Genomic DNA, 25034 nt, shown 5'->3' on the forward strand with positions numbered 1-25034 from the left:
TTTATATTTTATGTAATTTTGGTCACACTGCTCATTATAGGTTTGTATGTACTGTCAATCATAGGCAGAGTCCTTTAATCTTCTTACTTTGGAATATGGAACCTTTGCTTTAGATGAATGAAAATTTACAGCTGAATCTGATCCAAGTAAAATAAATTTCCGCATAATGTTTTTTGGCTGCATCAACCTGGAATTGAGTTAACATATATATACACCTTCAGGCGGCAGCATAGTCACAAAGGTATCTATATATTAAATAATTAAACATAGTGACAAGTTAATTGTCTTCATGTTAGATCAGATAAAATTGAATTCTACCTATACTTGAGGTACTTGCATAGATGATTACGACATTTCTTTATTAATCACTCTTAACTTCTTTGGGGTTTTCTTCTCGTCCCTAGTTACTGCTATGGAATAAAAGAAGCCGCCTCAGTAAACGAGTGATTAATGCAAGCTGTATTAGGCTTATATAAATTATAATATGTGCTTCTTCTCAAAGATATAATCACTCCTCTACCTTCCTCAACAAGGATCAAATTAAACCATTAATGACTACAATGGTTATGCTTCGATTTCTATTTCATATAATCATCATCATGCATCTATTATTGGCAAGTGGAAAATTGGATTTGCAATTTTTGCATGACCCAATCATGGCACAACCTGGGTGTGATTTAACGTGTGGAGATGTTGAGATCCCTTACCCATTTGGAATGAAGGATCCAAAATGCTATGCAGAGGAGTGGTTCCAAATAGAATGCAAGAGTAACCACACACCATACCTCAAGCTTATAAACCTTGAAGTGACAGCCATTGACGTTAACATTAGCACCGTTGAAGTCAAGAATCCAGTTTTCCATAGGAAGTGTCACGATGGAGGCAGAGATTCTTCTCTCTCTCGTCCCAAACCAACCATAGAAGATCCTGCAGGTATTTCTTTGAGAGGTAGCCCCTTTGTGTATTCCAACAAGCGCAACACATTCGTAGCTTTCGGTTGCAACATTCTTGGATTCTTGCACTCTAACCGTTCAGTAGTCGCCGGCTGCGTGTCAGTTTGCGGTCCAAAAGAGTTCACAAGACTCAAGAAATTGGTTGCCAGTGGAAAAAAGGTTAATCTTGGTTGCCATGGAAAGTTCTGTTGTGTTGCTTCAATACCAAGTCATCTATCAGAGTACGAGGTGACAATGGAAGATATAAGAAATGGAAGCATTGCTCCTGGGTGCGACGACTATGCGCTGATAGCAAAAAAATGGAGAGAGGAATTAACATGGATGGTGAATCAGAAAGAGAGTGAACTCAAGAAGAATGTGAGTCACTATGCACATGCTGTGCTGGAGTTTGAGATTCTGAATTGGATCAACATTGAAGCAACTAATGCAGAATGTCTTAAGACTAATGTGACGTCCTCAAAAATGGAGCACTCAGGTTGGAGATGCAAATGCAGAGTAGGATTCCATGGGAACCCATACATTGCTGGTGGCTGTGTAGGTCAGTACCTTTTTGCTGCAGACATCTAATTTTATCATAAAACTATATGTATGAACTATTCTGATTCGAATTAGATCATAGTATGTAGCTAGAAATGTTTTACAGAAGTATATTTACACTGACAATGTCATAATTCATAGAAACGAAGTTTGAGCACCTCATAAAAGTAATCCAAATTGTTTACCATTGAACCAATCCTAATTATGACTTTGATAGTTTGATATTAATATATTATCCATTTAACCATCTAGTGAATTTGAAGCAATTTAACCTTATATTAATTTCTTCTTTTATCACATCTATCTATTATTTATCAGAGAAAAGTATAACTAAATTTTTGATAAAAATTTTTAGTCCTCGACACTTTTCAATAGACAACTTATTTGTAATTAAATTTTGTGTGAGACTTAATTATCGTTACGATATAAAAAAAAAATTAGGACCCAATGTATTTTTTTCTCTTTCTTATTTTCTCTTTATTACTTAATTGAAATGAATGAATGAGATCTTTTAATAGAATATAAAAATATTTACCCATATGCATAAATTTCTGAATATTTTCACTCAATTTTTATGTGAAACGAAACATATCTATATTAGTCATACTAAGTGTATAAAAAAACAGTCACTAAATTAATTATCCATATATAATATATATTAAAATATAAAATACACAATAAAAATGAGTTAAAGAACATATAAATTGATACATAAATACATAATGACTGATTTTTTATGTGCACATAACATTTTTTACCTATATTGAAGAAATTTCTAGTGTGAGTAAGTCTAATAACTCAAATAAACACGCTTACCAAATGTGAATCCTATCTTACATATAAAATAGTAGATCAACTTTTAATATAGGTATGTATGTCTAGGCTTATATGGTTAAGACTTGTTCGAAGGAGAATTTATCTTGAACTGAAAATCCTTTTCATTGTGTACTATCTTTTGAGTTTACTGTAATGTTATGTCTTGAAAATACAAAAGGCTTTAATACCATCATTCAATGAGATGTTAGTGTATATTTAACTTGGGGTAAAGATAGTTGAACCAAACACTTTTGTTGATATAACAATATACGAGATTAGATATATACAAAAACTTTATATTAATATAGTCCATACAAACTAAATATTATTTACTTATTTATTATTATTATAATTTCAATCTTTTTTCCATTTTCACGTTTCAGTTATTCGAGACCGTTGGTACCATTCCGAAGGAACTCCCACAAAAGAGCTTATGGTTGGTAAGTATGCATAAGCTCTCACTTGTAGTAAAAACTCATATGCAGTTATTTTCATATAAAGTTAATATTTAAAAGCCATTAGATAATTTAACAAATTTGACTAAATTATTATCTAACAATTTTTAATTATCAATTTCACCAGAAAACAATTGCATGTGAGTCTTCACCCCCTCTTGTTTATTTTCAACTCACATGAAATCACATGTTTTGATTTATAGCTTGCCTAAATCACATTGTTCATCTAGTAAGTTAAAAGAAACATGTGTATTTGTTTTCAACTCTCACTTGTTTTGATTTATAGCTTGCCTAAAGTTAGAAAAATTAAATAACTCCATGCAAGGTGGGTGCATGATTACATTATTTTGAATTGGAAAAAGTAATCTCTTATTTATTTATTGTTGTGTGACAAATGTATAGGACTTTTGTCAAGCCTCGGATCCATTATTTTATTGCTGGGTCTAAGGTGGCTCTATGAAGTTGAAAGGAAAAGAATAGCGAAAAAAAGCAGAGAAAGTTTCTTCAAAAAGAATGGTGGTGTGTTGTTAGAAAAGGTATTGTCTTCTAGTGAAGGTAGTTTTGATAAATTTAAACTTTTCAGCTTAAAGGAATTAGAGAAGGCCACAAACCACTTTAATGTGAACCGGATACTTGGAAATGGAGGTGAAGGTACTGTTTACAAGGGCATGCTACTAGATGGTAAAATTGTGGCTGTCAAGAAGTTTAAGGTCCAAGGAAAGATAGAACAATTCATCAATGAATTTGCTATTCTTTCGCAAATTGACCACAGAAATGTGGTTAAACTGTTGGGGTGTTGTTTGGAAACAGAGATTCCTCTGCTTGTTTATGAATTCATTCCCAATGGGACCCTTTTCCAATATTTGCATGACCAAGATGCATATCTACCAATGACATGGGAAATGCGTTTAAAGATTGCCATTGAAGTTGCAGGAGCTCTATTCTATTTACATTCAGCGGCTTCTAAGCCCATTTATCATAGAGATATTAAATCGACCAATATATTATTGGATGAAAAGTACAATGCAAAGGTGGCTGATTTTGGAACATCCAAAATGATTGCTATTGAAGACACACACCTCACCACATTAGTTAAAGGAACTTTCGGATACTTGGATCCTGAATATTTTCACACTAGTCAATTTACAGACAAGAGTGATGTTTATAGTTTCGGAGTAGTTCTTGTTGAACTTTTAACAGGGCAAAAGCCGGTTTCCTTTGTTGCCCCGGATGAGGCGCAAAATTTAGCATCATACTTTATTTTGTGCATGGAGGAAAAACGTGTGTTTGACATCATTGACAAAAGAATCATGTGGGAAGGAAGGAGAAAGCATATCAATGCAGTTGCCAAGCTTGCCAAAAGATGTTTAGACCTGAAAGGTATTAAGCGGCCTAGTATGAAGGAAGTCTCAATGCAATTATATGGTATCTGGGAGTTGCAAAGGAATTCTAGAGCATAAAAGCCCATGAAGAGACTTAGCTCACTGATGGTGATTACTGACCAATCCTACATATAGGTTAAATTCTTGACCAATTCTTGCTAAGGAATTCTGGGAGTTGAATGTCATAAAATGATTGGCACATTTTTGCAATTTGTTTTGTCACAAGAACATGAGGTGGAATGTATATACAAGGATGGGAATAACAAACTAAAACTGTTAGTTAATACCCTCCATCAATTCAAAATAACTCTTCCTATCAAACTTCTTAGATCAATCTACACAAGATGCAATTGTATCAAAATATATTAGTTCAACTATGTAGATATTGTTAGTCAGATATAATGATTTCCTAATGCCCTTCTCCCTCTCATGATGGGAGGGACATGTTTTTTTACACCCCATCTTAGACAGCAAAAACACTGAAATTGAGCAAAGAAAACTTCAGGCTTAATATATTTCAATAACTTGGCAGAAAAATTGAGAAAATGAAGGTTGGAGATGATACGTGGAGATAAAGATGTTCTTCCTTAGAAACTAATCTCTTGCTAATCGCAGTGTACAATAATAGGTATAAACCATAAGAAATACATCCCCAATCTGCAAACACCGGTTTAAAACAATCATCACAACTGGTGATGTTCTTCTCTTACAGGATGTTATATCTTGTTGAATCATATTATTTTCTGGGGCTTTAGTGTTGAACCCATGAGACAGTACATAACCATGTTTATGTTGAAAATTTTAATTTGACCAAAAAGAATAATTTAATTTATAAATGATTACGTCCAGGGTACTTACATAAATATTAGCTCATGAAATGCCTTGACCCGTCTATGTGAGTGCAAGTACTTGTATTGAGAATCTACTTGATATTGTGTGTAGGAACACTCAGATAAAATTTGGTATTCTTGAAATCATCCAAAAGTGGGTTGTATCCGTCTTTGGTTCTCGTTTTTGTCGGCAAACCGAACTCTTCCATAAAAGCTGATGTATCCAGCTGCATCAGACAAAACTATTGCATAAACTTGCAAATTCATTGAAATGAAGCATATCAGGTATAGTCTTATAAGATAAATAGAAGCGAAATATACCAAAAGAAATTCCAATAAAATAATTGAAAAGGATTTTCAGATTTGAGATTAAACAACAGTTTAATTTTAATACATTGTTAGTCTAAAATGGTTCTATATTAGTAACCAATCAAGTACTATCGATTGCAAGATTTCTAAAATAGAAGGTAGTTGAGTAAAACAATTTTACTAACTTGACAATATTATTGGATATCTATGTAAAACTTTTTTTTTTCTTTTCGATAGTGCATTTAACTTTTACACTATGCAAAGATGCCTCATTTAGAACTTCTACATTGAACAGGCCATCCAATTTAACTAGTAAGTTATATCAGTAAGCATGCCAAGCAAAGAAAAATAATTATATAAAGAAACATTACCTATCTATACATGTATATGTAATTACTGGTACATGGGAAACAATTTTTAGATATGATATTTTTTGAGATTATTGGTATATTTAATCTATATAACCAACACCACCTAAGGAGACAAGGTATTGCAGTAATAATGTTAACAGAACTAACCGTAATTGTTCTCCTTTTCTTTCCTTTTTTGGATGTATGATCACCCTTAAGTTTCAGCCAACCAGAACAGTAATGATCAATCCGTTCCAAAAGCCAAAAGTCTGTAGGGAAAAAGATATCCGCATCACCCTGCAATAAAAGAAAAACACAAGGAAATGCTGACTTTGAATATAAAACTGCGGAGTTCGGAAAAAAAAAAAAAATCATGACAGGTTCATGAGTCATATTAACATACACATATTAACATTGACAAATAGTTGACTCTTTCTATTTAGGAACTACAAACAATGCTCAAGTTCATAGTTTTCAATAAAGGAAACAAAATGACCAGGAAATAGTACCAAGTAACGAACAACAATTCAAATAATGCCAATTACTTCAATCAGGAGGATGCCAATTACTTCAAATAATGTAGGAAGTTGATTTTACTACTACGCAGCTATTTATGCTCCCAATACAACAGGTTCTTTGCAATGTTATACTTCTTCCTCTAAACCACTGAATATCGAGGGACAGCTTATTTAATTTAATCATATGAGTTAGTGACTTAGATGATTGCTAATCACTTGTAACTTCATTTTCAGGATGTGCTTGAAAATGAAGAAACTAGATTGAAAGATGAGGCTGATGGGAAACCAAACCTTTGCGTCCATATAGTTCTCATAATCTGAGCTGCTTCCATCTTTCTGCAATTCAATAAAAAAGTAAGTGTGTTAGAGTGTCAACACACATTGGATTCAGGACACATAGGGTTAGTCTGTAAGTTGGGATTCTGGAGGAAAAGTGAGGGGAAGGGAAGGGGTGTAGCGTTAAATTTTGGATCTTTTCAATACAACCTTTCCTTCCCCTTTGAAATCCCAAACCCCTAGAGAGAGGATGAGAAAGTATTTTATAACTTCAAAATTCAAATCATCATTCCTTACAAATTCTCAAAAAAAAAAAATGATAAGAGTTCATAATACACATCACTTAAAAACAATGTGTTTGCAAATCAATCCATTTTTATTTTTATTTAGATGTCAAGCACTAAAGTTGAAAGGAGATGGATAATGACTACATTTTAAGTACAACTTCATGAAAACTTCACTCAAAGTTTGAGACAAAAAAGCAGGTAGCTGTTTTATTGTTCAGTAAAGATAACAGAAATATACTTTAGTTGAAACCAAAGGAGCTCTTTCGCCAGGAACTTTCACATCTGGGAGATAGCTGAAATCAGAAGCAATCAAGGACATCTTTGGTAGCACCTCATGCAGAACCTCAAGTAATTTCTGCCAAGAAAAACATGTAAATGCAAAAAATTTATTTGTACATAAAACTTGAGGAAGATTAAGAGACTCTCTTACCAAACATCCAGTTGGCAGCCAACATCTACGAGGTTTCGGGTAAACTTTAGACCAAATACCTTTCAGTGTAGGTACTGCAGCGCTCCGAGTTGTTTTAGGCTCATCCATGTCCATGATCTCAACACAGCGTGTGATAAGTGGATCTTGCAAAGGCTTGTATAACTCACCGAGTGTTTCTCTATTGAAAAAAGAAAGGTGACTGGTGATGTAAAATCCATACATAGGTTTGTTAAGGTGCATCTTTCACAATTGAAATTTAACATTTCTTGAATTAAAGCATCTATCTGGTTTGGTAGTTACAAGTTAATGAAGAATTAGAATACGTGATATGATGCACATAGCAACAGCACGATCAAGATCAACATGCACCCTTACCGACCATGTTGCCTCTCAACCCAGACTTCCATCCATGGGGAAACTTGATTCTCTGAATAGACAAGATCGTGTGGAAGATTATCAAGTACCTACAAAGTAAGTTGATAAAGTGATTTGCTGGTAAAAAAAAATTATTAGAATCATAATACGACATAGTTTTGACTAGAGCAGTTCGTCATCTTCTAGGTGAAGCCAACTGGTAACTGGTGATACATTACACAGGATGGCAGTGGAACAGTTTGAAGGATATTAACACTATTTAACAACAATAAGTCCATTACATGTTAGGTTGTTTACTGTAGCCACTTTCTTCACTTGAGTTAACTAGATCCACATCAAAGGGAAGTTTAAATTCTTTTCTACAGCTAGTAAAAATGAGCTGCAGTAAACAAATGCAACTCAAGTATAGAACACACCTCAAGCATTATAACCCAACACGGTTGTCTCTCCACATCCCCTGTAAAGAAGGAATAATTATAATAGAATTATTGCGTCAATTTATTTCTTAGTTTTTTTGGGTCATATATTCCATAAATTTTGAAAAAAAAAAAAAACATATAGAATACCCCACAACATCTCAAAAATAGGAGCATTGAAATTCAAAAAATTCATCTCAATCAAGGGAGAAGTACTATAGCAGCCTACCCCATCCCCTCCGATCAGCAGCATCACGACATTCTACCCTGAACTTTGGAATATGGCTGCGCACTTCACCAACAGTCTCTCTTTGCACTTCAGCAAGTGAAGGACTAATCTCAACTGAGCTGTAGTTAAAAATAATACATCAATTGCAATGTGCATAACGTGGCTCCAAATACAGTAGATAACCGGAATAATTAACAAGATATTCTCACTAGACTAACAGTAGCACAATTTTTAGAAACATAGCATGAGGTGTAGCTAAATCTATAATCAACTACATAACAGATAACACATATTGCAGGAGAAACAGCAAGGCAATATTTACACAGCAAATCATTTGTTTCAATCCTGTTATGTACTGGTTCCAATCATATGACAAGACTGCAGAGGAACTTTGGATTTCCATATGCACTCATCAAGAAAGAACATGACTAGAAGAGTGGGCCAGAAACTGAAAGAATAAAATACAAGAAAAATAGGGACAGAATACAAGGTCCATACACTGTTGTTGTGAGAACTCACTGAGAATAGACTAACAGTAGCACAATTTTTAGAAACATAGCATGAGTTGTAGCTAAATCTATAATCAAGTACATAACAGATAACACATATTGCAGGAGAAACAGCAAGGCAATATGTACACAGCAAATCATTTGTAGCAATCCTTTTATGTACTGGTTCCAATCATATGACAAGACTGCAGAGGAACTTTGGATTTCCATATGCACTCATCAAGAAAGAACATGACTAGAAGAGTGGGCCAGAAACTGAAAGAATAAAATACAAGAAAAATAGGGACAGAATACAAGGTCCATACACTCTTGTTGTGAGAACTCACTGAGAATAGACTAGAATCAAATTATACCAAAAGGAAATGTTGCTTGGCGGTTTCTTACTTTCTCTAACATTCATGTCTCAGTGAAAATCAAAGTCCAAAATTAAAGAATTACCCTAATGGAAGTTGCTTGGGGAACACTTAAGCAACATAGAGAGATGTATTACTCAGACAATTAGATGTACAGAAAATAGTATAACAGAAGCATAGCCCAGTATCTTAAGAAAAGGTAAGAACAGGTTCTAACTTATAATTTGGTTTTAGCATAAAATACATATTAACTGTCGAGGCACGTACGTGTAAGTCATACTGTTATAAACTTTTGGAGGAGCATTCAACATTATGTAATCCAATATACCCTTGGCACAAGTTCCTGATCCACCACCAATTTCATATATCTGATTGCAAATTAGAGGATAGTATTAACTACTAATTGAAGTAATAAAAAGTAGCAAACCATGTGTAAAGGACATATATTAGCAATGCTTACTAATGTTTTGTCCAAATTAAGTGTGTTTAGTAATGAAAAGAATGAAAAACAAATTTTACCAAGAAACAGGCATGAAGCATAGTTATAGATAACTAAAACATTAGCTAATAACATCATGGTGCAAGGCTCTCACAGCCTAGCTGCTGGAACAATAGAATATGGTGCTTTCATGGGTTCTAAACAGTAGACATGCAACCAAACAAGGAAATTCAGGAAATTTATACAGTGTTAGGTATGTTTGTGGTGAGGCACTTAAATGTGGGGATTGAAGTACAACAAGCAGATATCTTTACAAAATCACTCAACAACAACAACAACAAAGCCTTGTCCCACTAGGTGGGGTCGGCTTTACAAAATCACTCAAGAAGTGTAATTGTTTAAATTCATGGGAACCGAACTTCAATACATGATACGAGAAATAAGGCTGCTCTCTCCTACATTGGGGAAAATGTCTGTGGTTTGCAGGCATAAATCTTGAACGGTGAAATTTCTGCACAAACCTAGAGCCACTCAAAACATTCTTTATCATCTTTTTCTTTTCATTTTCCTTTTTGATCTGATAAATATTTCATTCATGCCAGAAGATAAAAAATAAATAGAAAAAATAAATTAAAAAAAAAAACAAATAACTCCTATCAAGATGCACTTTACAGTAATATCCTAATATTAATATCAGAAAAACATTTTTTTCCAAAAAATTCAGATGGCAATGGTCACAAGTAAAATGTGCTTACTTTTAGAGGGACAGAGAAGTTTGCAGTTCGCATGATGGCTTCAGCAATTGCATGGGCATACCAAGGCTACACAAAAGGCAAATTGCATAAATGATTAGAGACACAAAACACTAGTTAAGGTTTCACAGAAGGTCCAAGTGCAGCAAATTTAATTCTAAAATAACTACAAGGACAGCTCTTAGAAGTTGAATAGTATGAAAACTCAAAAAACAAATTTGTGATTCAATAAATGGTTTGGACAAATAAACAACAGTTTCCACCTTATGAAACTGGGAGCTATTAAATTAAAACCATATAAGCATCTGTAACATTTGTTATATATATTGTTGACTGAAAAAATATACAGTCCAGTGTACCTTGAAGATCTCCACAGGCGTAAACCAAGAGATATCGTTCTGCTTGTAAATATTATCCAAGTATCTCATATAAGCTTTTCTGCCTGAAATCCGCTACCATTGTAATGCATTAGTATTTAGCACAAAACTAATTACCAGAAATTATCCAAATTCCAGAAGCTGAATATTCACAATTAATTCAAGATTATGAAGGAACAAGATTAGGACCTTCAAGTTGATTGAACTTGATGCTGCTGTGAAGGACTCCAACGGAGCGGGGCCGTTGGGAGAAGTAACCATGTAAGGGATGGTACAAAGCAGAGTGAACGAAATCCCGAACCTGCAGAAATTGAAGAAAATGAAAAGCATAAGCATAGGGAATAGGGATGATGAAGAGGATGGAAATCGGTTATTGTTACCAGAATTGGTTTGTCGGCGACAATGTGAGTGGAGAAGAGAGCATGGAGAGGCGGAGTCCACACTTGATTCTGGAATCGCCCAACGGAAATGGGAGGAAGCCGAAGCCTGCGAATCACTATAAACATGGTTTTGGGAAACGATGCTACCACAAAAGCATCTTCTTTTATTCTTAAACCCCCTTCAAGGTTTAGTGCTTTTCATTCTTTTTCCTTTTCTTTTTTTTTTTTTTTTCCAATTACTATTCTTTTTAAAATTATTTCTCTCTCTGTATAGAAAATGGTTTAATTTTTATACAATGCAATCATTTATATTATTGCAATTAATTATCTAAAACTATCTTTCTAAAAGAAGAAATAAAAATTCAGTTAAGGAAAAAAATTACAAGTTGAATGTGTTGCAAGAGCTTCTGGATGTGTTTTAATAAACCTTAGATGTAGACAAAATTTAAAGATAATCTATTACAATTCATATTTTATGATGAACGTGGTTACATTAACAATTGAGGAAACACTCAAACTGTTTAAAGCTATACATAAACATAGAATTCACAGGATATAGCTAATTGCTAGTTTGAGGGAATGTGTTGAAAGACACTTTTTTTTTTTTTTAAGTCTCAAATCAAAATGCATCTATTACAGAGGGGATTATGAATTTTGGGATAGATTAGAGTGGATATGAAATTTTTAATAGAGAAGGAAATTATTTGAATGAGAGTTGAAACTAGTTAACTAACTTTATAGAATTCTATAGTCACTCAAATTAACAACTAAGAGAGATGACGAACTTGTTTGAAAATTTGATAAATCAGGCATTTATTCTACTAATTCTTTTGTAAAGGTTTTGTAGGCGGAATCACTTTTAAATGATATTACTAGCTACAGTTTTACTAATTCTTTTTTTTTTTTTAACGTAGGTAGCTCAACACAATAAAGTGAAGCAGCAGGAATTAAGGACAAACAAAACAAAATATAACCATAAATAAAAGTTGTCCGTAGTCATCTCCGGCATTGCCATCAACAACCAAACGGATCAACTCCACACCATTCCTTGTAGCTCAAGAAGGACAGAATCTTTACTCCTTCAACACTTGTCTCTACTCTTTGGAAAACTCTGCTATTCCGCTCTAACCAGATGTTCCAAACAATCGCACAGAATCCTATCAGCCATTTCTTTTGCTCAGACTTCCCACCTGTTGCTCCAGTCCAACTCTCAAAGAATTCTTTAACAGTTCCTGAGATGCCCCATGCTCTATCAGTAAACCTCAACCAAGCACACCACACCTGCCACGTAAACTCACAGGCAAAAAATAAATGATGTACAAATTCTATGTCCTTTTTACACAACACACAAATATTATCATGGTGATTAATAATGCCTAGTCTACTGAGCCTCTCCTTCGTGTTGACCCTGCCTACTAGCACAAACCAAGCAAATAGTTCAACTCTTGGAGGAACCAAGCCTCTCCAAATGGAGCTTGTGAAGTTGTAACTTGTGATGTCGGCTGCGAGAGTCTCTTTCTGAAGCACCTGCACAAAAGAATTAGTAGAAAAGATACCAGATTTATCATATTTCCACACAACTGAATCCTCTCTATCAACCGATAACCTTACAACCCGTAACCTGTCGTGAAGTTGATTGAGCAACTCTAGCTCCCACTGGAAGAGGTCTCTCCTCCATTGGAAGTCTCATACCCACTCTAACCCGTCCCAAAACCCACAGTCCCCTATTACAGATCCTTGTTGATTTGAAACAAAGAAGAGTCTCGGAAAACAATTTTTCAACGAACCACCTTATAACCAATCATCCTCCCAAAAACGAACGTTTCTGCCATTCCCCACCTCCATGGACAGACCCCTGATCATCATATCTCTTGCCTGTTGCTCCTTAATATTAAGCTGGCAGATATCTTTCCACGGCCCCCCTCTTGATGGCAAAGGTTGGTTTGATAACATAACCGTCGGATCCAACTGATTACAAGAGCAAACAACCTTCTTCTACAGCGGGCAGTCCTTATTTGAAAAGCTCCACCACCACTTGAACAGAAGCGACGCATTCCTAATTAGAGCATCTCCCACCCCCAAACCACCTAGCTTTTTCGGAGCTTGAACTACCTCCCATTTCACTAGAGGTATCCCATTTTTTTCATCTTCTTTACTCTACAAGAACCTTCTTTGAAGTCCAATGATCTTTTCGGCAACCCCCTTTGGCATCTTATACAAGCTTAAGTAGTAGACCGGCAGGCTATTGAGAACAGATTTTATGAGGACCAACTTACTCGCTTTGTTGAGAGATCTAGCTTTCCATAAGCTCAGCTTGTCTTCCACCTTGTCTAGGATTGGTTTCCATGTCTTCACCAACCGAGGATTAGCGCCAAGAGAAATTCCTAAGTACCTTACAGGTAATACCGCTTCGGCACATCCTAACAGGCCACACATATTCGTCACCCAGTCCTTCTCACAATTGACTGAAATTAGGCTTGACTTTTCAAAGTTGATACTCAGGCCGGACATCAACTCAAAGCAACGCAGGAGCCTCTTATAATTCACTAGCGTCTCCGTTTCCTGTGGACAAAATAAGATTGTGTCATCCGCAAATTGGAGATGCAACAACTCTATATTGTCCCTTCCCACTAGCAGAGGAGAAATTCTGCCATTTCTAACCGCCTCCCCCACCATCCTGTGCAGAACGTCAACAACAAGAACAAACAGGAAAGGAGAGAGTGGATCGCCTTGTCTGAGGCCCCTCTCCATCTTGAACGGCTTGGTTGGTGACCCATTGATCAACATTGACATAGATGCTGTAGTCACGCATTCCTTCACCCATGTCCGCCATCTAAGACCAAAACTCATCTTCTGTAGCACTATATCCACAAAGCTCCATCTACTCTGTCATAGGCTTTCTGAAAGTCCAGTTTAACAATTTTCGCTTGCTTCTTTCGCCGCTTAAGCCATTGAACCGTCTCACAAGCAATGAGGGCACCATCGTGAATTTTGCGACCCTTTACAAATGCAGACTGAGTCTCCCCCACTAGATGTGGCATCACTAATCGCATTCTTCTTACCAGTACTTTGGATATCACCTTATAGACGCAGCCAACCATACTGATCGGCCTTAAGTCCTTGATTTCCTTGGCCCCCACAAATTTTGGAGCTAGCGCCACCCACGTAACATTAGCATCTGCTGGTAGCTTTGCATTCTGGAAGAAGTCCAACACAACTGCAGTAAACTCCTGACCAAGCTCGTCCCAACATTTCTTTATGAAGTTCATATTATAGCCATCACTACCTGGAGCTTTACTAGACTCACAATCCCAAACTGCCTCTCGTACTTCCTCCGTTGACGGCATTTGCTCTAGGACTGCTGCCTCTTCGTCAGTAATCTGCTTAACCAGCCCATCACGGATCCCAATCAAAGGGGCATGCTCCTACCTATACAGGTCTTTATAAAAGCCAATAATTGCGCTCTTTATTTTGGCCTGATTCCGTACCAATCTTCCATTAATCACTAATGAATCGATTCTGTTATTCCTCCTTCTTGCCGATGCTAGGTTGTGGAAGTACCTACTGTTCTTGTCCATATCTCTAGCATGCTTGGATTGGGACATCTGCTTCCAATGCACCTCTTTTCTGGCATACCACTTCGCACATCAGGTCACCAGAGCCTTACGTCTAGCTTCCATTGTTCCGTCATAACTACCAGCACTGACATTATCATCAATCTTCTTAATCTCTTCCTCAAACTTCTTTATCATGTTGTCCATATCCCCAAAATTATCTGTATGCCATCTCCTAAGCGGTACTGTCAATGCCTTCAACTTGTTTGTAAACATGTCGTCTCTTAGTTTCCTCCACTCATCCTTTACCAACTTCAGAAACCCTTCATGTGTAAACCAGGAATCAAAACTGCGAAAAGGTCTTGGACCCGCACAAATTCTAGAATCTTCTAAAATCAAAGGGCAATGATCTGATAGGCCTCTCGGTCCTCCTTTCAAACGAGTATCTGGGAACTCCTCAAGACACTCCAAACTGACCAAGATCCTATCAATGCGGCTACACGAATTACCTCGAAACCATGTGAATTTCCGGTCAGTTAGCAGTAAATCGACTAGCTGTGAATCCTGTACCCATTCCTTAAAATCCTCCGCAGATGCCGGTAGACTAGTAACGCCTTTCCTTTCTTCCAAGTGTAGTATCTCATTAAAATCTCCCATGAAGCAAAACGGAACCTGACATAAGCCCACCATGTAGCTTAACTCCTTCCACATCACCAGTTTCTCACTCCGAACATGTGCACCATACACTAAGCAGAAGGCACAATTGAAATTATTTTTGTCAGAGAACCTTCAACGCACAGCCAACCATCCCCTTTATAGCAGTTCAATCTTTTAAATAAAAAATTATCCCACATTAATAATAAACCACCCGATGCACCAACAGATTCCACAAACTCCCAATCCACCGTATCACAACCCCACAAGCGTGCTACATCAAACCTAGTCACAGTCTCCCTCTTGGTTTCAATCAAACCTAGCATATTCAATCTATATTTTTTCTTCAACTCTTTCACCATACTCCACTTTCCATACCCTCCTAGGCCTCTAACATTCCAATAACTATAAATCATTTAAAATAATTTCTACACACCTTGTTATGATGTTTAGGCCTGCTCCTCCTAGCTTTCTCCTTTTGTTTTGCCATCTTCCTTTTTGCGGCGATTGCTTCATTCTGACTTTATAGGATCGCCATAATATCTTCTTCATCGTCATAAAGGACCGCACCTGACTCCACTGCCAGCTTCAGCGTTTCCTTATTCTCAACTATCTGTCCTAACTGCGTACCTCTCTGATCAGAATCTGGTATTGCCTTTTCAATTTCTGTCTCGAATCCAGCATCCTCATTACCCCCATTTGTTCACATTGCCTTGACCCACGCCTTCATCTTCCCCATCTATCTCTTCCAATTCGCTCACCTTTTCCTAGTATAGCATGTGTTGATTCTCATGTTTAGACCGGCCCTTTACTTCATCAACACACCCCTCCACTTCCGGTTCGTCATCAAAACCAGCCGGCGTTTGTAGTCCCCCCGTTCTCACAGATCCTTTACCGGTTCTGCTTCCCCGCCAGGCCAGCCAGCAGCATCTTTCCTCACTGCACATAGATGCGGGCAGCCTCGGTTATCCCCTTCGTTCACCAATGGATGAGTCGCACAGCTAGCCTCGCGGAGTGCGCCCCTGATTGGAACGCGGTTCGTCATCAACCCTGGAACACACCGAAGCGAGTGACCCAGCCCAGATCCATGCACTCGTTGCCGGTCTGCCCTGTCTTGCTTCTCCGACCCGGATCCATGAGGGTGTGGCAGACCCGGTCCATCTTCATCTCCGCAAACGATTTCATGGCTCGCCCCATCATTCGTTCTAGCCCCAAGTCTGCGAGGGTCCAGGTTACCAAGCCCATCATCATGCCCGTTTCCTGGTTGGGGTTCTATCCCAGTTAGCACGCCTTGGGGAGCTCAGAGTTGATGCTTTTGGGCTCCACCCAGCAACCCATCATGCTAACAAATTCCTGAAGCCCATTTGTTGAATGGCCCGATAGCTGCCTCCCTTTATCACAAACCTTGTGGGCCTCTCTCCTTTGTGAAAGCATATTTATCTCATCCCCACCGTGAAGACTTTTATCTAGCTGTTTGGTCCCACTTCTTTTTTCAAGACAAATCTGTGTAACAGTTCTCTCTGATTCACACTCAATGCACTCATCAAATCTCCCAAAATCAGCTTGATCATTAAAGCCCTTAAAATTGAATGGAGCCGTTATCCGTTTCTTCTGCAAGGCCATTAAATTATCTTTATTGCAATCATTCAAAAAAAATGTCTGTTGTGACCATTGTACCCTTATTTTCACCACCGTCATTAGCTCGTGTCCTGATTAGGTCAGCCGCCGGATCCCACACTGCCGCCGTCAACAACATTTTTCCGGCTTGTGAACTAGCGTTTACACATATAGACTTTACGCTTTCGTCTTCCAAAGAGCATTCATCTCCGTATATTTCGTGCCCTATTTCCTTCACGAAAACATCAAATCCACTGGTTCCAACCGTGATATGAATTGTTTCCTTGATCTCATCAAAGACACAGGTATCAATTAACACTCTCCCAACACTAAAGGATAAGGCAGACTTCGTCACATCATCACACTTGACTACTTCTCCCCATAAGCCGCCTATTATATTGAACGTCTCCACTGACCAAACATGTAAAGGCACTCCATAACATTCTAGCCAAACTCTCCTTGTCTCACTACGTTCGGATTCCTCCCATCTTCATACCCTGTAGAAGAATTGTAAGAAACTATTCATTTTGAAGGTAAACGCTTCCTCCGTATTCTTCACTGAATCAAACACTAGTAGGACTTTGTAAGCTCCAAGCTCCCTGACTTCAACAATCTGAGGAAAGTTGTTAGCGATGGCTCTCCGTAAAGCTTTGAGGTCCATGGCTCTTGTGGTTCCTCCTACTAAACTCCTCAACAGCCAATCGAAATTCTCTTTTACTACTGGCACTTCAACCTTTTTCGTCCAACCACTTCCTTGGTTATCCTTGACAGGTGCTATCTTCTTAGTTTCTTCCATTCTCGTAGAACTTTCACCCTTCTCTAGTTGCTTGATTTCCGCCTCAGATCTTGCATAACTCCCTCACGTACCCCAGTGTTCTCTCCTCCGATAGCCCTTCTGTACTTGGCCTCACCTACATTGATGACCTTTCCCTTTATTCTTGTACGATGCATTTCGGCTATGGCCTTCATCGCTCCCCCTTTTGTTGTATATCATATAAACGCAAACATACACACAATTCCATTCTTCAACTTTCGAGCCAGATAGATGTCGTTGATTCGTCCTGTCCAGTGAAAAAGGTGAAATAATTCCTTCTTCGAGATATCGTTCGGCAGATTGTTGACAAAAATTGAAAAAGAAACGTTTTAGTTGATAAGGTCAATACTAAGGAGATATTATATAAATTAGGCGTAATAGAGCAGAATGATAATATATATGTGTTATGTAACAAGAATGTTGAAATAGTTTACCACTTATTTATTGGTTGTGAGTTTATTTGACAAATGTGGTGTACGTGGTTAGTTGCCTATGATAAATTATAGAGGGTTTCCTTTTTTCTTATTATCTGGAACACATGAATGAAAAAAAATAACAGAATATTTAAGAGTCAAGCAACAGGTGTAGAGGATGTTATTGCAAGGTCGTTTATGAGTCACACAAAGTGGAGTGATGTTGAGTTTAATGGTTGTTGATGACAATACCAGAGACTATGAATTAAGTTCCTTGTGTTTTATTTGTTCGGTGTTATTTGTATTTTATTGCTCCATTTTGTTATGTTGAGCTCTTTCACTTAAAAAAAAAAATTATACAAACCACTCAACTATTTAAAGCTATACATAAACATCGAATTCATTGAACTTGTTCCATTCAAACTTATTCTCTTATGCTTAGCTATTCCCAAGAACGTGACCTTTCCTATGATCCATCTTTGGTCCAGGGCAAATCTTCCATTAATGATATTAGATGCAACAAACACACTCTTCGTCTGCAACCAATGTCCATGGCTCATTCTGTCCTGATATGTCAAGTGTCTCCCCATCATCCAAATAAACTTGTCCATAGCTAGTTTTTTTGCTACTAACAACCACCACAAGTTGAAATGCGGTCTTTCTAGCTGCTTTCGTCGTCATTACTTCTCCTTGCATGACCAAGATGTTACCTTCCCCAACATGCACATTTATGTGATCGGATGGAGCATCAAGAGTAACATACTTTCCTAATTTAGCACTCACTGAATTTGAGACATTGAAGAGATCAAACCAGTTTCTGCAAGAAGTATGCATTATCTCCTCTGCAAAGTTCTTCGGCTGTATCTCCCGAAAATCCACATATATCTGCTCCAACCATTGGAATTCCAAAGTTTAATATAGAAGGAATTGAGTATGCTAAATCATTCCAACTTTCCAAGTCGCGGCGTTATCTCCTCTCCAGTGAGCTGCATACCTACCAGCCTCCAATCCTCTGACAAAGGTTGCATATGTTTTTCACCTTGATAGCTGTTTGCAAAATTAAAAGCTCAATCAATGACGAATAATGCATGGATGTTCTTAGTTTTTTTTTTTTTGTCTTATCGAAAGAAATCGTAGGAGGATTAGTTACCAGGATCCAAGATAGGCACATATTTCTGGCCATTTTGGGGAAGAGTATCAACAAATATTCTCATCTTATCCAGGGGAAAGTTGATAGGATCAAGGGTGAAATCTTTATATGCATCCATGTAATCAATATCTGTCCACATAACTTCAAGGGGTATGTGTGCCTTTGTGTAGTTAGCAACCACACCCTCAAGATCATTTACATTCTTGTAGCCATATCTACACTGGTGAAAACCTTTCACAAAAGAAATGAGTGGAATATGACTCTTTTTAACTCCGTCGTCATCCTTCTTCAAAGTTCGCAAGATAATAATTAATATATTACTTATTGGTCTCTTTTTAACCCATTCGCCCTCATCCCTCTTTTTAACTCATTCTCCCATGATTTGGTCTCTAGCACTGAACGAATGAGTGATTTTAGAACTTGGAAAACAATGGTACACATTTGTAGTACAATATATTAGTATTAATATTAGTATAGATGTATTATTATATCAGCACTTTGGACTTTGGAATTTTTTTCATAATAATTGACACTGACAAACTCGATATATTTTTATCTAATAATATAAATTACTGATAATAATATTGATACTTCTTGATGATGATAATGATCATAATTTTTCAAATATATCAAACTATATAACAATATTCTTCCAAAATAACATCAAGGAGATTGAGAATTATTATTTTAAAAAAGATGAGTGATACATAAAGTATTAGTATACCAAAAATGTCGAGTAAAAATAATTTAAAAACAAATATGTTGTTACTATATCTAAAACTGTATACTAAGAATGTTATGAGATGTATTCATACAAAGCATGTAATTAAAAATGTCAGCAAATTTGTGATAATAGATAAGGATGATGATTATAGATTAAAGAAGCACAGACACTATGTAACATGTATAATAGTCCCACAGTGGCACATCGGTAGAGAGAAAATGAGGGTTGATATGAATGACAGTCATCGGTATAAGGGCTCGTATATCTGCATCTTTGAGACCAGAGCGTGATTAATAGTGTAACGATTAGTTCTTGTATTAACACAATTATCCAAAAATACATATAATTATTGATATTGATTATTAGATATGACTCAGAGAAAAGGGAGTGCCGTTTTATGAAACGACTATGCTATACAAGAGTCAAAATGGGTGTGTTTTTTAACCACTTTGTTTAACCGGGATAAGCTCCAATGAACAAACTATGCACACAGGGTATGAATAAATAAAATGTGGTGGATCTGGATGATTTGAAACTTGCATTGATATATATCCCTTTACTCAAGTTGAGCTATGTACAAATGACAGATCAGGTTTAATAACAAGAAGCACTTTGGAAGAGCTAAAGAGGCAACATAACTTACCAATGCTGTTCCCTAACCATACTTCTCTGTGCCCAAGTCATATGAGACTTGAGAACTAAACACATTTACATATCAGACATAGTGTTAGAGAGAAACATCAGCAGGGTTCAACACACATTTTTAATTTGGGCATGCATTTTAATCAGGCAACAAACAGCAGATTACGGAGAAACAAAATCTTGCCTTGCCTGTATCTACTGTGGTTAAATTTTAAGATTTTCTGAATTTCGAAAGGGTAAGCTTAGTCGTACATCGTCAGCATTCACAAAACAGATGCAGGTTTTATTGCTAAACACACCATTAATAAGCCACGACCTTACTTGAACAGGATCTGTTCTATAGGCTCGTACAACTGTATCCTTGAGTTCAAAGGAGACAGGAACCAAAGTCTGGTGGATGAACAATGACTGTGAGATCAGAGCGTGACTAACAGTTCAACGGTGGAGGATCGTTCTTACCACCACCTTGTGGTCAAGATGGTCTCACGGTGTTCTGACAGACCCATAAAATTTTTTTTTTATATTTTTTCGCCAAACCAAAAACAGTGTCGTTCAATAATTCCGCCATCACGGTGTTCTGACAGACCCATAAGTTAAAAATAAAAGCAGATTTCGTTACATACTGCCATGGACCATTTCTCGATTTGTGCGTGTCATCCTTGCGCAGGGGCCATGCTAATCTTCTCTGTATCGTTCCAATTTTATCGGATGTCCCCGAAGGGACGAGCCTTTGCATTCGCCTCTGATATATAAATTATTGGCTTCTCAAAACTCGGGCGATGTGTGACTTGTTTGCCATTGAGAGCAGCTGAGGAATATCAACAAGTTCTCAACCTTTGTGTGGTTTCTGTGTTCATTTCGGTGGTTCTGCCTTGTTGGTGGTTGCATGCATAGCCATTTCAGGTTATCCTTCTTTTATTCCTACTACTCTCAATTTTTTATGAATGAAGAAGACAAATTAGTAACTAGTAAATAGAATGAAAAGGCCATAATCAATAGAAATTAAATTCTAACAACCAACATAGGCAACTTCAACTTATCCTATAAATATAATCAAATCTATAATTTTTCACATAATAAAATAATTAATTATTTACGATTATACACCACTATCAATGTATCTCATCTTTGATGGAATATGAAGCAGTGGCCAGCTAGCAATGGACCAGATAGATGTGAACATATGAACATCAATGTGGCAACAAAACTATCAGCAGATTTTCATCACAATCCTTCAACTATGTGCCATCCATTTATTCTTATTAATTATTATTATTGTTTGTATTGATTAATTATTTTCTAAATCAGATGATGGAAAATGCAGAGCACAACACAAACAAGTAAAGTACTTCAGCAGTTACAGGCTTATAGCCACATAAGACAATTGTCATTTTCTTTCCATAGCTATCCTTTTATTTTTATTAACTTATTATTGTTCCTCTTTTTTTTTTGGTGTTTGGGTCAACCATATCTTCTTGAACAATCCTACATTAAAAAGCTCTAAAAAAAAATCCTTTACTTTCCCTTTTTAGTCCTCCTTCCTCCAATATGAAAAAGTGGAAATGGATATTAAAATACTGAATAAAAAAAGAAGACAGAGACAAGTTCAAGTGCACAACTTTGGGTAGTTGGAGCCACAATAGGAAGAAAAGAAAAATAATTCTTAGAGAAAAGGACAAATAGGTCCCTGACCTTTTGTTCTGTGGACATTTTCGTCCCTGACCATTGAAAAATACTTTTAAGTCCCTGACCTTTACAAAACTTGGACAGATCAGTCCCTGACGAAGACATTTGGACGGATCAGTCCCTGACAGAGGCATTTGGACAGAGGGACTGATCCGTCCAAGTTTGGTGAAGGTCAGGGACTTAAAAGTATTTTTCAATGGTCAGGGACGAAAATGTCTACGGGACAAAAAGTCAGGGACCTATTTGTCCTTTTCTCTAATTCTTAACTTTATTATTTCGAAAGAGAAAATTCTTTTTATAATTAAAAAAGTTTTAATTAATTATTAATTATTGAAGTAATTACTTTAATATTTTTATTTATAAACATTTAAATAACATGGAAAACATATTTTAATGGTAATAAAATATGTTAACATTCTTTTAATTTGGACAAATTTTAATGAATTAAATAGTTGCAATAATCTTTATAAATAATAATATAATAAATAAATTGAATCAATCTTTATAGCTAGCCACTGCTTCATATTCCATCAAAAATGTTTCATATTTTCATTTAGGGCTGGCAATATATATCTATCCACAAGTATTCAATCTAGACCAATTTGTTTGAATAAGATTGTCTACTTTATAGGGTAAGGTGTAAATTTATCTGCGGATAGAATAAGGTACGGGTTTAGGGTATACCTTATCTTACCCGTATCCCTAATATATTATATAATATATTATATATATGTAAAAGTTATGTATGTAATGAAAAAAGTGAATCTTGTACTCACAATCTTCTTCTTATAAAAATTTGAAATAAATACTAAGCTAGTTGACGATCATATTATTTGTAATTTTATGTTGGATTTTTTTTAGATTTTATTGTTTTTAATTTTATGTATGAAATTTGGAATGGTTGAATTTTATATTTATTTGATTTTTTTTTTGTTTCTGCGTCGAGTAGAGTAGGGTTTAGAACTTTAGGGTAGGGGTGTGTATGGCCCGGCCCGGCCCGAAGATCCGTCCCGGCCCTGAACACTTTAGGGACTATTTTGGTGTGATTTCACCGAGTCTAGGGTCGGGTAAGGGTCTCAAAAATAGACCCGGTCATTATTTCGGGTCGGGGTCCGAGCCATGGCTCGGATCATCCGAAATCGGCCCAGTGGCCCGGTCATCATATACAATTAATATTTTGTGTTATTAGTGATGGATGATGACTATTTTTATGTGGAATTTAAGTATTGTAAACCTTAATATTTTGTGTTATTAGTTATTATAAGACTATAAGTTAATGTTTTATGTTTAAAATGCATAAGATTTTAGACTAATACATAATACTGTGTTATTTTTATTGATTTAAATATTTGGAGTTATTAGACAATATTAGTATTGATTATGGTTATGCTTTAATTTTAGAGAAGAGTTGGTTCTTGTTATATTTTTCTAAGTGAATTTTACCATGTCAAATAAGGGTTGGAGTCTTGAAAATTTGGATATTTTCACATGCTATCTTATAAGAAGGTATCAAGGTAATGTAATATTAACAGCCTGATTTTCACCCGATTTTTACCCAGTATAATCGTGGTCCGAAAGTGTATAAGTTTCATCGGGTCTAGGGCCGGGTTCGGGTCTAATAAATATGCCCGGTATATATTTCGGATCGGGTCTGAGTCACATCAAACCCGGTTTCACCCGACCCATGCACACCCCTACTTTAGGGTGCAGGTAGGGTTAGGGTTAACAGATTCTCAACCCGCGAATAGAATAAGGTAGAGTTTTAAAAAAGTTTTTAAAATAGTTTTCAACCAGCAGGTAGGGTTAGGATAGAGTCGAAACCCTACTCTACCCTACCCATTGTCCAACCCTAAATCCATTGGATTCGAATTACATGCAAATGAAGTTCACGTATAAATCAAAGCTAATGGCTTCGAATTAAATCACTATATTAAATCGAAATAAAGAGATTCGATTTATATTTGCTAGTAAAATGAATCCATTCAATTCGATTATACACATAAATAGCTGCCCATGGTGAATCGAAGCTAATGGTTTCGATTTAGTATGATGATTTAATTCGAAACTATTAGTTGTGCTTATTAAATATAATTATTATTAGTTGTGCTTGTTGAAAATTATTTAGTTTTTATTAAAATTATTTTTAGTTTTTATTTAAAAATATATTTACTCAAATTTCAAATACAATACTCTTTTAATCAATAATAATTTAAAAATTTTAAAAATTATTTTATTTCATGCATTAAAAAAATAAGCTAATAAAATATTTAATTACAAGATTTTTTAATTTATTTATTAAATTAAAATTAACATATATAAAATAATATATTTTAAATTTTTTTTAAGTACTCTCGATAATAAGATTATTATGTATGAATTGTTGATCCTTTTTAAAAAGTAAATAAAAAATTGATCATATATTATAATAATAATAATAATAATAATAATAATAATAATAATAATAATAATAATAATAATAATAATTAGAACATTTAAAAAGAATACTAAAAGAGTATGTTGAGTGATTAAGTCATTAATAAATATATAATTTGTTCTTATTAAATTAAAAAATTTAATATAACTTTATATATATTTAAAAGTTATATATTTATATTCATTATAATATTTTAAAATTAAAAAATTATTTATTAAATATAATTTTTATTAGTTATGCTTATTAAAAATTATTGAGGGAGATTTTCTTGTAAATCGAATATATGGGTTTTGATTTCTATAAACCATTAAACCGAAATAATTGACTTCGATTTATATGGACTGCTGTTCACGTGTCTAAATCGAACCGAATT

General features: G+C 35.7%; 3 protein-coding genes, 1 long non-coding RNA gene, 1 other non-coding gene and 1 pseudogene across 7 annotated transcripts; 3 read left to right on the plus strand and 3 right to left on the minus strand.

Moving 5' to 3' along the window:
- Window positions 1–656: 656 nt before the first annotated feature.
- Window positions 657–1520, plus strand: LOC112742237 (wall-associated receptor kinase-like 9). The gene has a single exon (XM_029292433.2). It carries the CDS (start codon window positions 657–659, stop codon window positions 1518–1520), a length of 864 nt encoding a protein of 287 aa, XP_029148266.2.
- LOC112741506 (protein arginine methyltransferase NDUFAF7 homolog, mitochondrial) lies at window positions 1112–11205 on the minus strand. 3 transcript variants are annotated; one of them, XR_011870621.1, is made up of 14 exons: window positions 10974–11205; window positions 10783–10894; window positions 10576–10658; window positions 10220–10285; window positions 9293–9393; window positions 8164–8282; window positions 7935–7975; window positions 7519–7607; window positions 7144–7321; window positions 6952–7068; window positions 6442–6486; window positions 5801–5929; window positions 5002–5200; window positions 1112–1238 (listed from the first exon to the last, which is right to left on the minus strand). XR_011870621.1 is itself a non-coding variant. In XM_025790520.3 (13 exons), exons 1-13 carry the CDS (start codon window positions 11097–11099, stop codon window positions 5066–5068), a joined length of 1341 nt encoding a protein of 446 aa, XP_025646305.1. In that variant the 5' UTR covers window positions 11100–11204; the 3' UTR covers window positions 4814–5065. The 3 variants fall into 3 exon arrangements, 1 of the variants encoding a protein (XP_025646305.1); XR_003171492.3 differs by lacking the exon at window positions 1112–1238 and adding an exon at window positions 4663–4800; XM_025790520.3 differs by lacking the exon at window positions 1112–1238 and having other exon boundaries at window positions 4814–5200; window positions 10974–11204.
- On the plus strand, window positions 2694–4424 carry LOC114925130 (wall-associated receptor kinase-like 10). Its single transcript, XM_029292010.2, has 2 exons — window positions 2694–2746; window positions 3164–4424. The coding sequence occupies exons 1-2, from the start codon at window positions 2740–2742 to the stop codon at window positions 4219–4221; spliced, it is 1065 nt and encodes a 354-aa protein (XP_029147843.2). The 5' UTR covers window positions 2694–2739; the 3' UTR covers window positions 4222–4424.
- Window positions 11206–18329: 7124 nt separating the features above from the next.
- Window positions 18330–19430, minus strand: LOC140178813 (uncharacterized). The gene is made up of 2 exons (XR_011871743.1): window positions 19176–19430; window positions 18330–19072 (listed from the first exon to the last, which is right to left on the minus strand). It is a non-coding gene; the product is annotated as an uncharacterized lncRNA (long non-coding RNA).
- Window positions 19431–20852: 1422 nt separating this feature from the next.
- Window positions 20853–21044, plus strand: LOC112746383 (small nucleolar RNA U3; annotated as a pseudogene).
- A 118-nt stretch (window positions 21045–21162) lies between these two features.
- Window positions 21163–21265, minus strand: LOC112745784 (U6 spliceosomal RNA). Its single transcript, XR_003173695.1, has one exon. It is a non-coding gene; the product is annotated as a U6 spliceosomal RNA (small nuclear RNA).
- Between the last annotated feature and the right edge of the window lie 3769 nt (window positions 21266–25034).

This window comes from Arachis hypogaea, chromosome 14, assembly GCF_003086295.3.
Source record: "Arachis hypogaea cultivar Tifrunner chromosome 14, arahy.Tifrunner.gnm2.J5K5, whole genome shotgun sequence".
Classification (NCBI taxonomy): domain Eukaryota; kingdom Viridiplantae; phylum Streptophyta; class Magnoliopsida; order Fabales; family Fabaceae; genus Arachis; species Arachis hypogaea.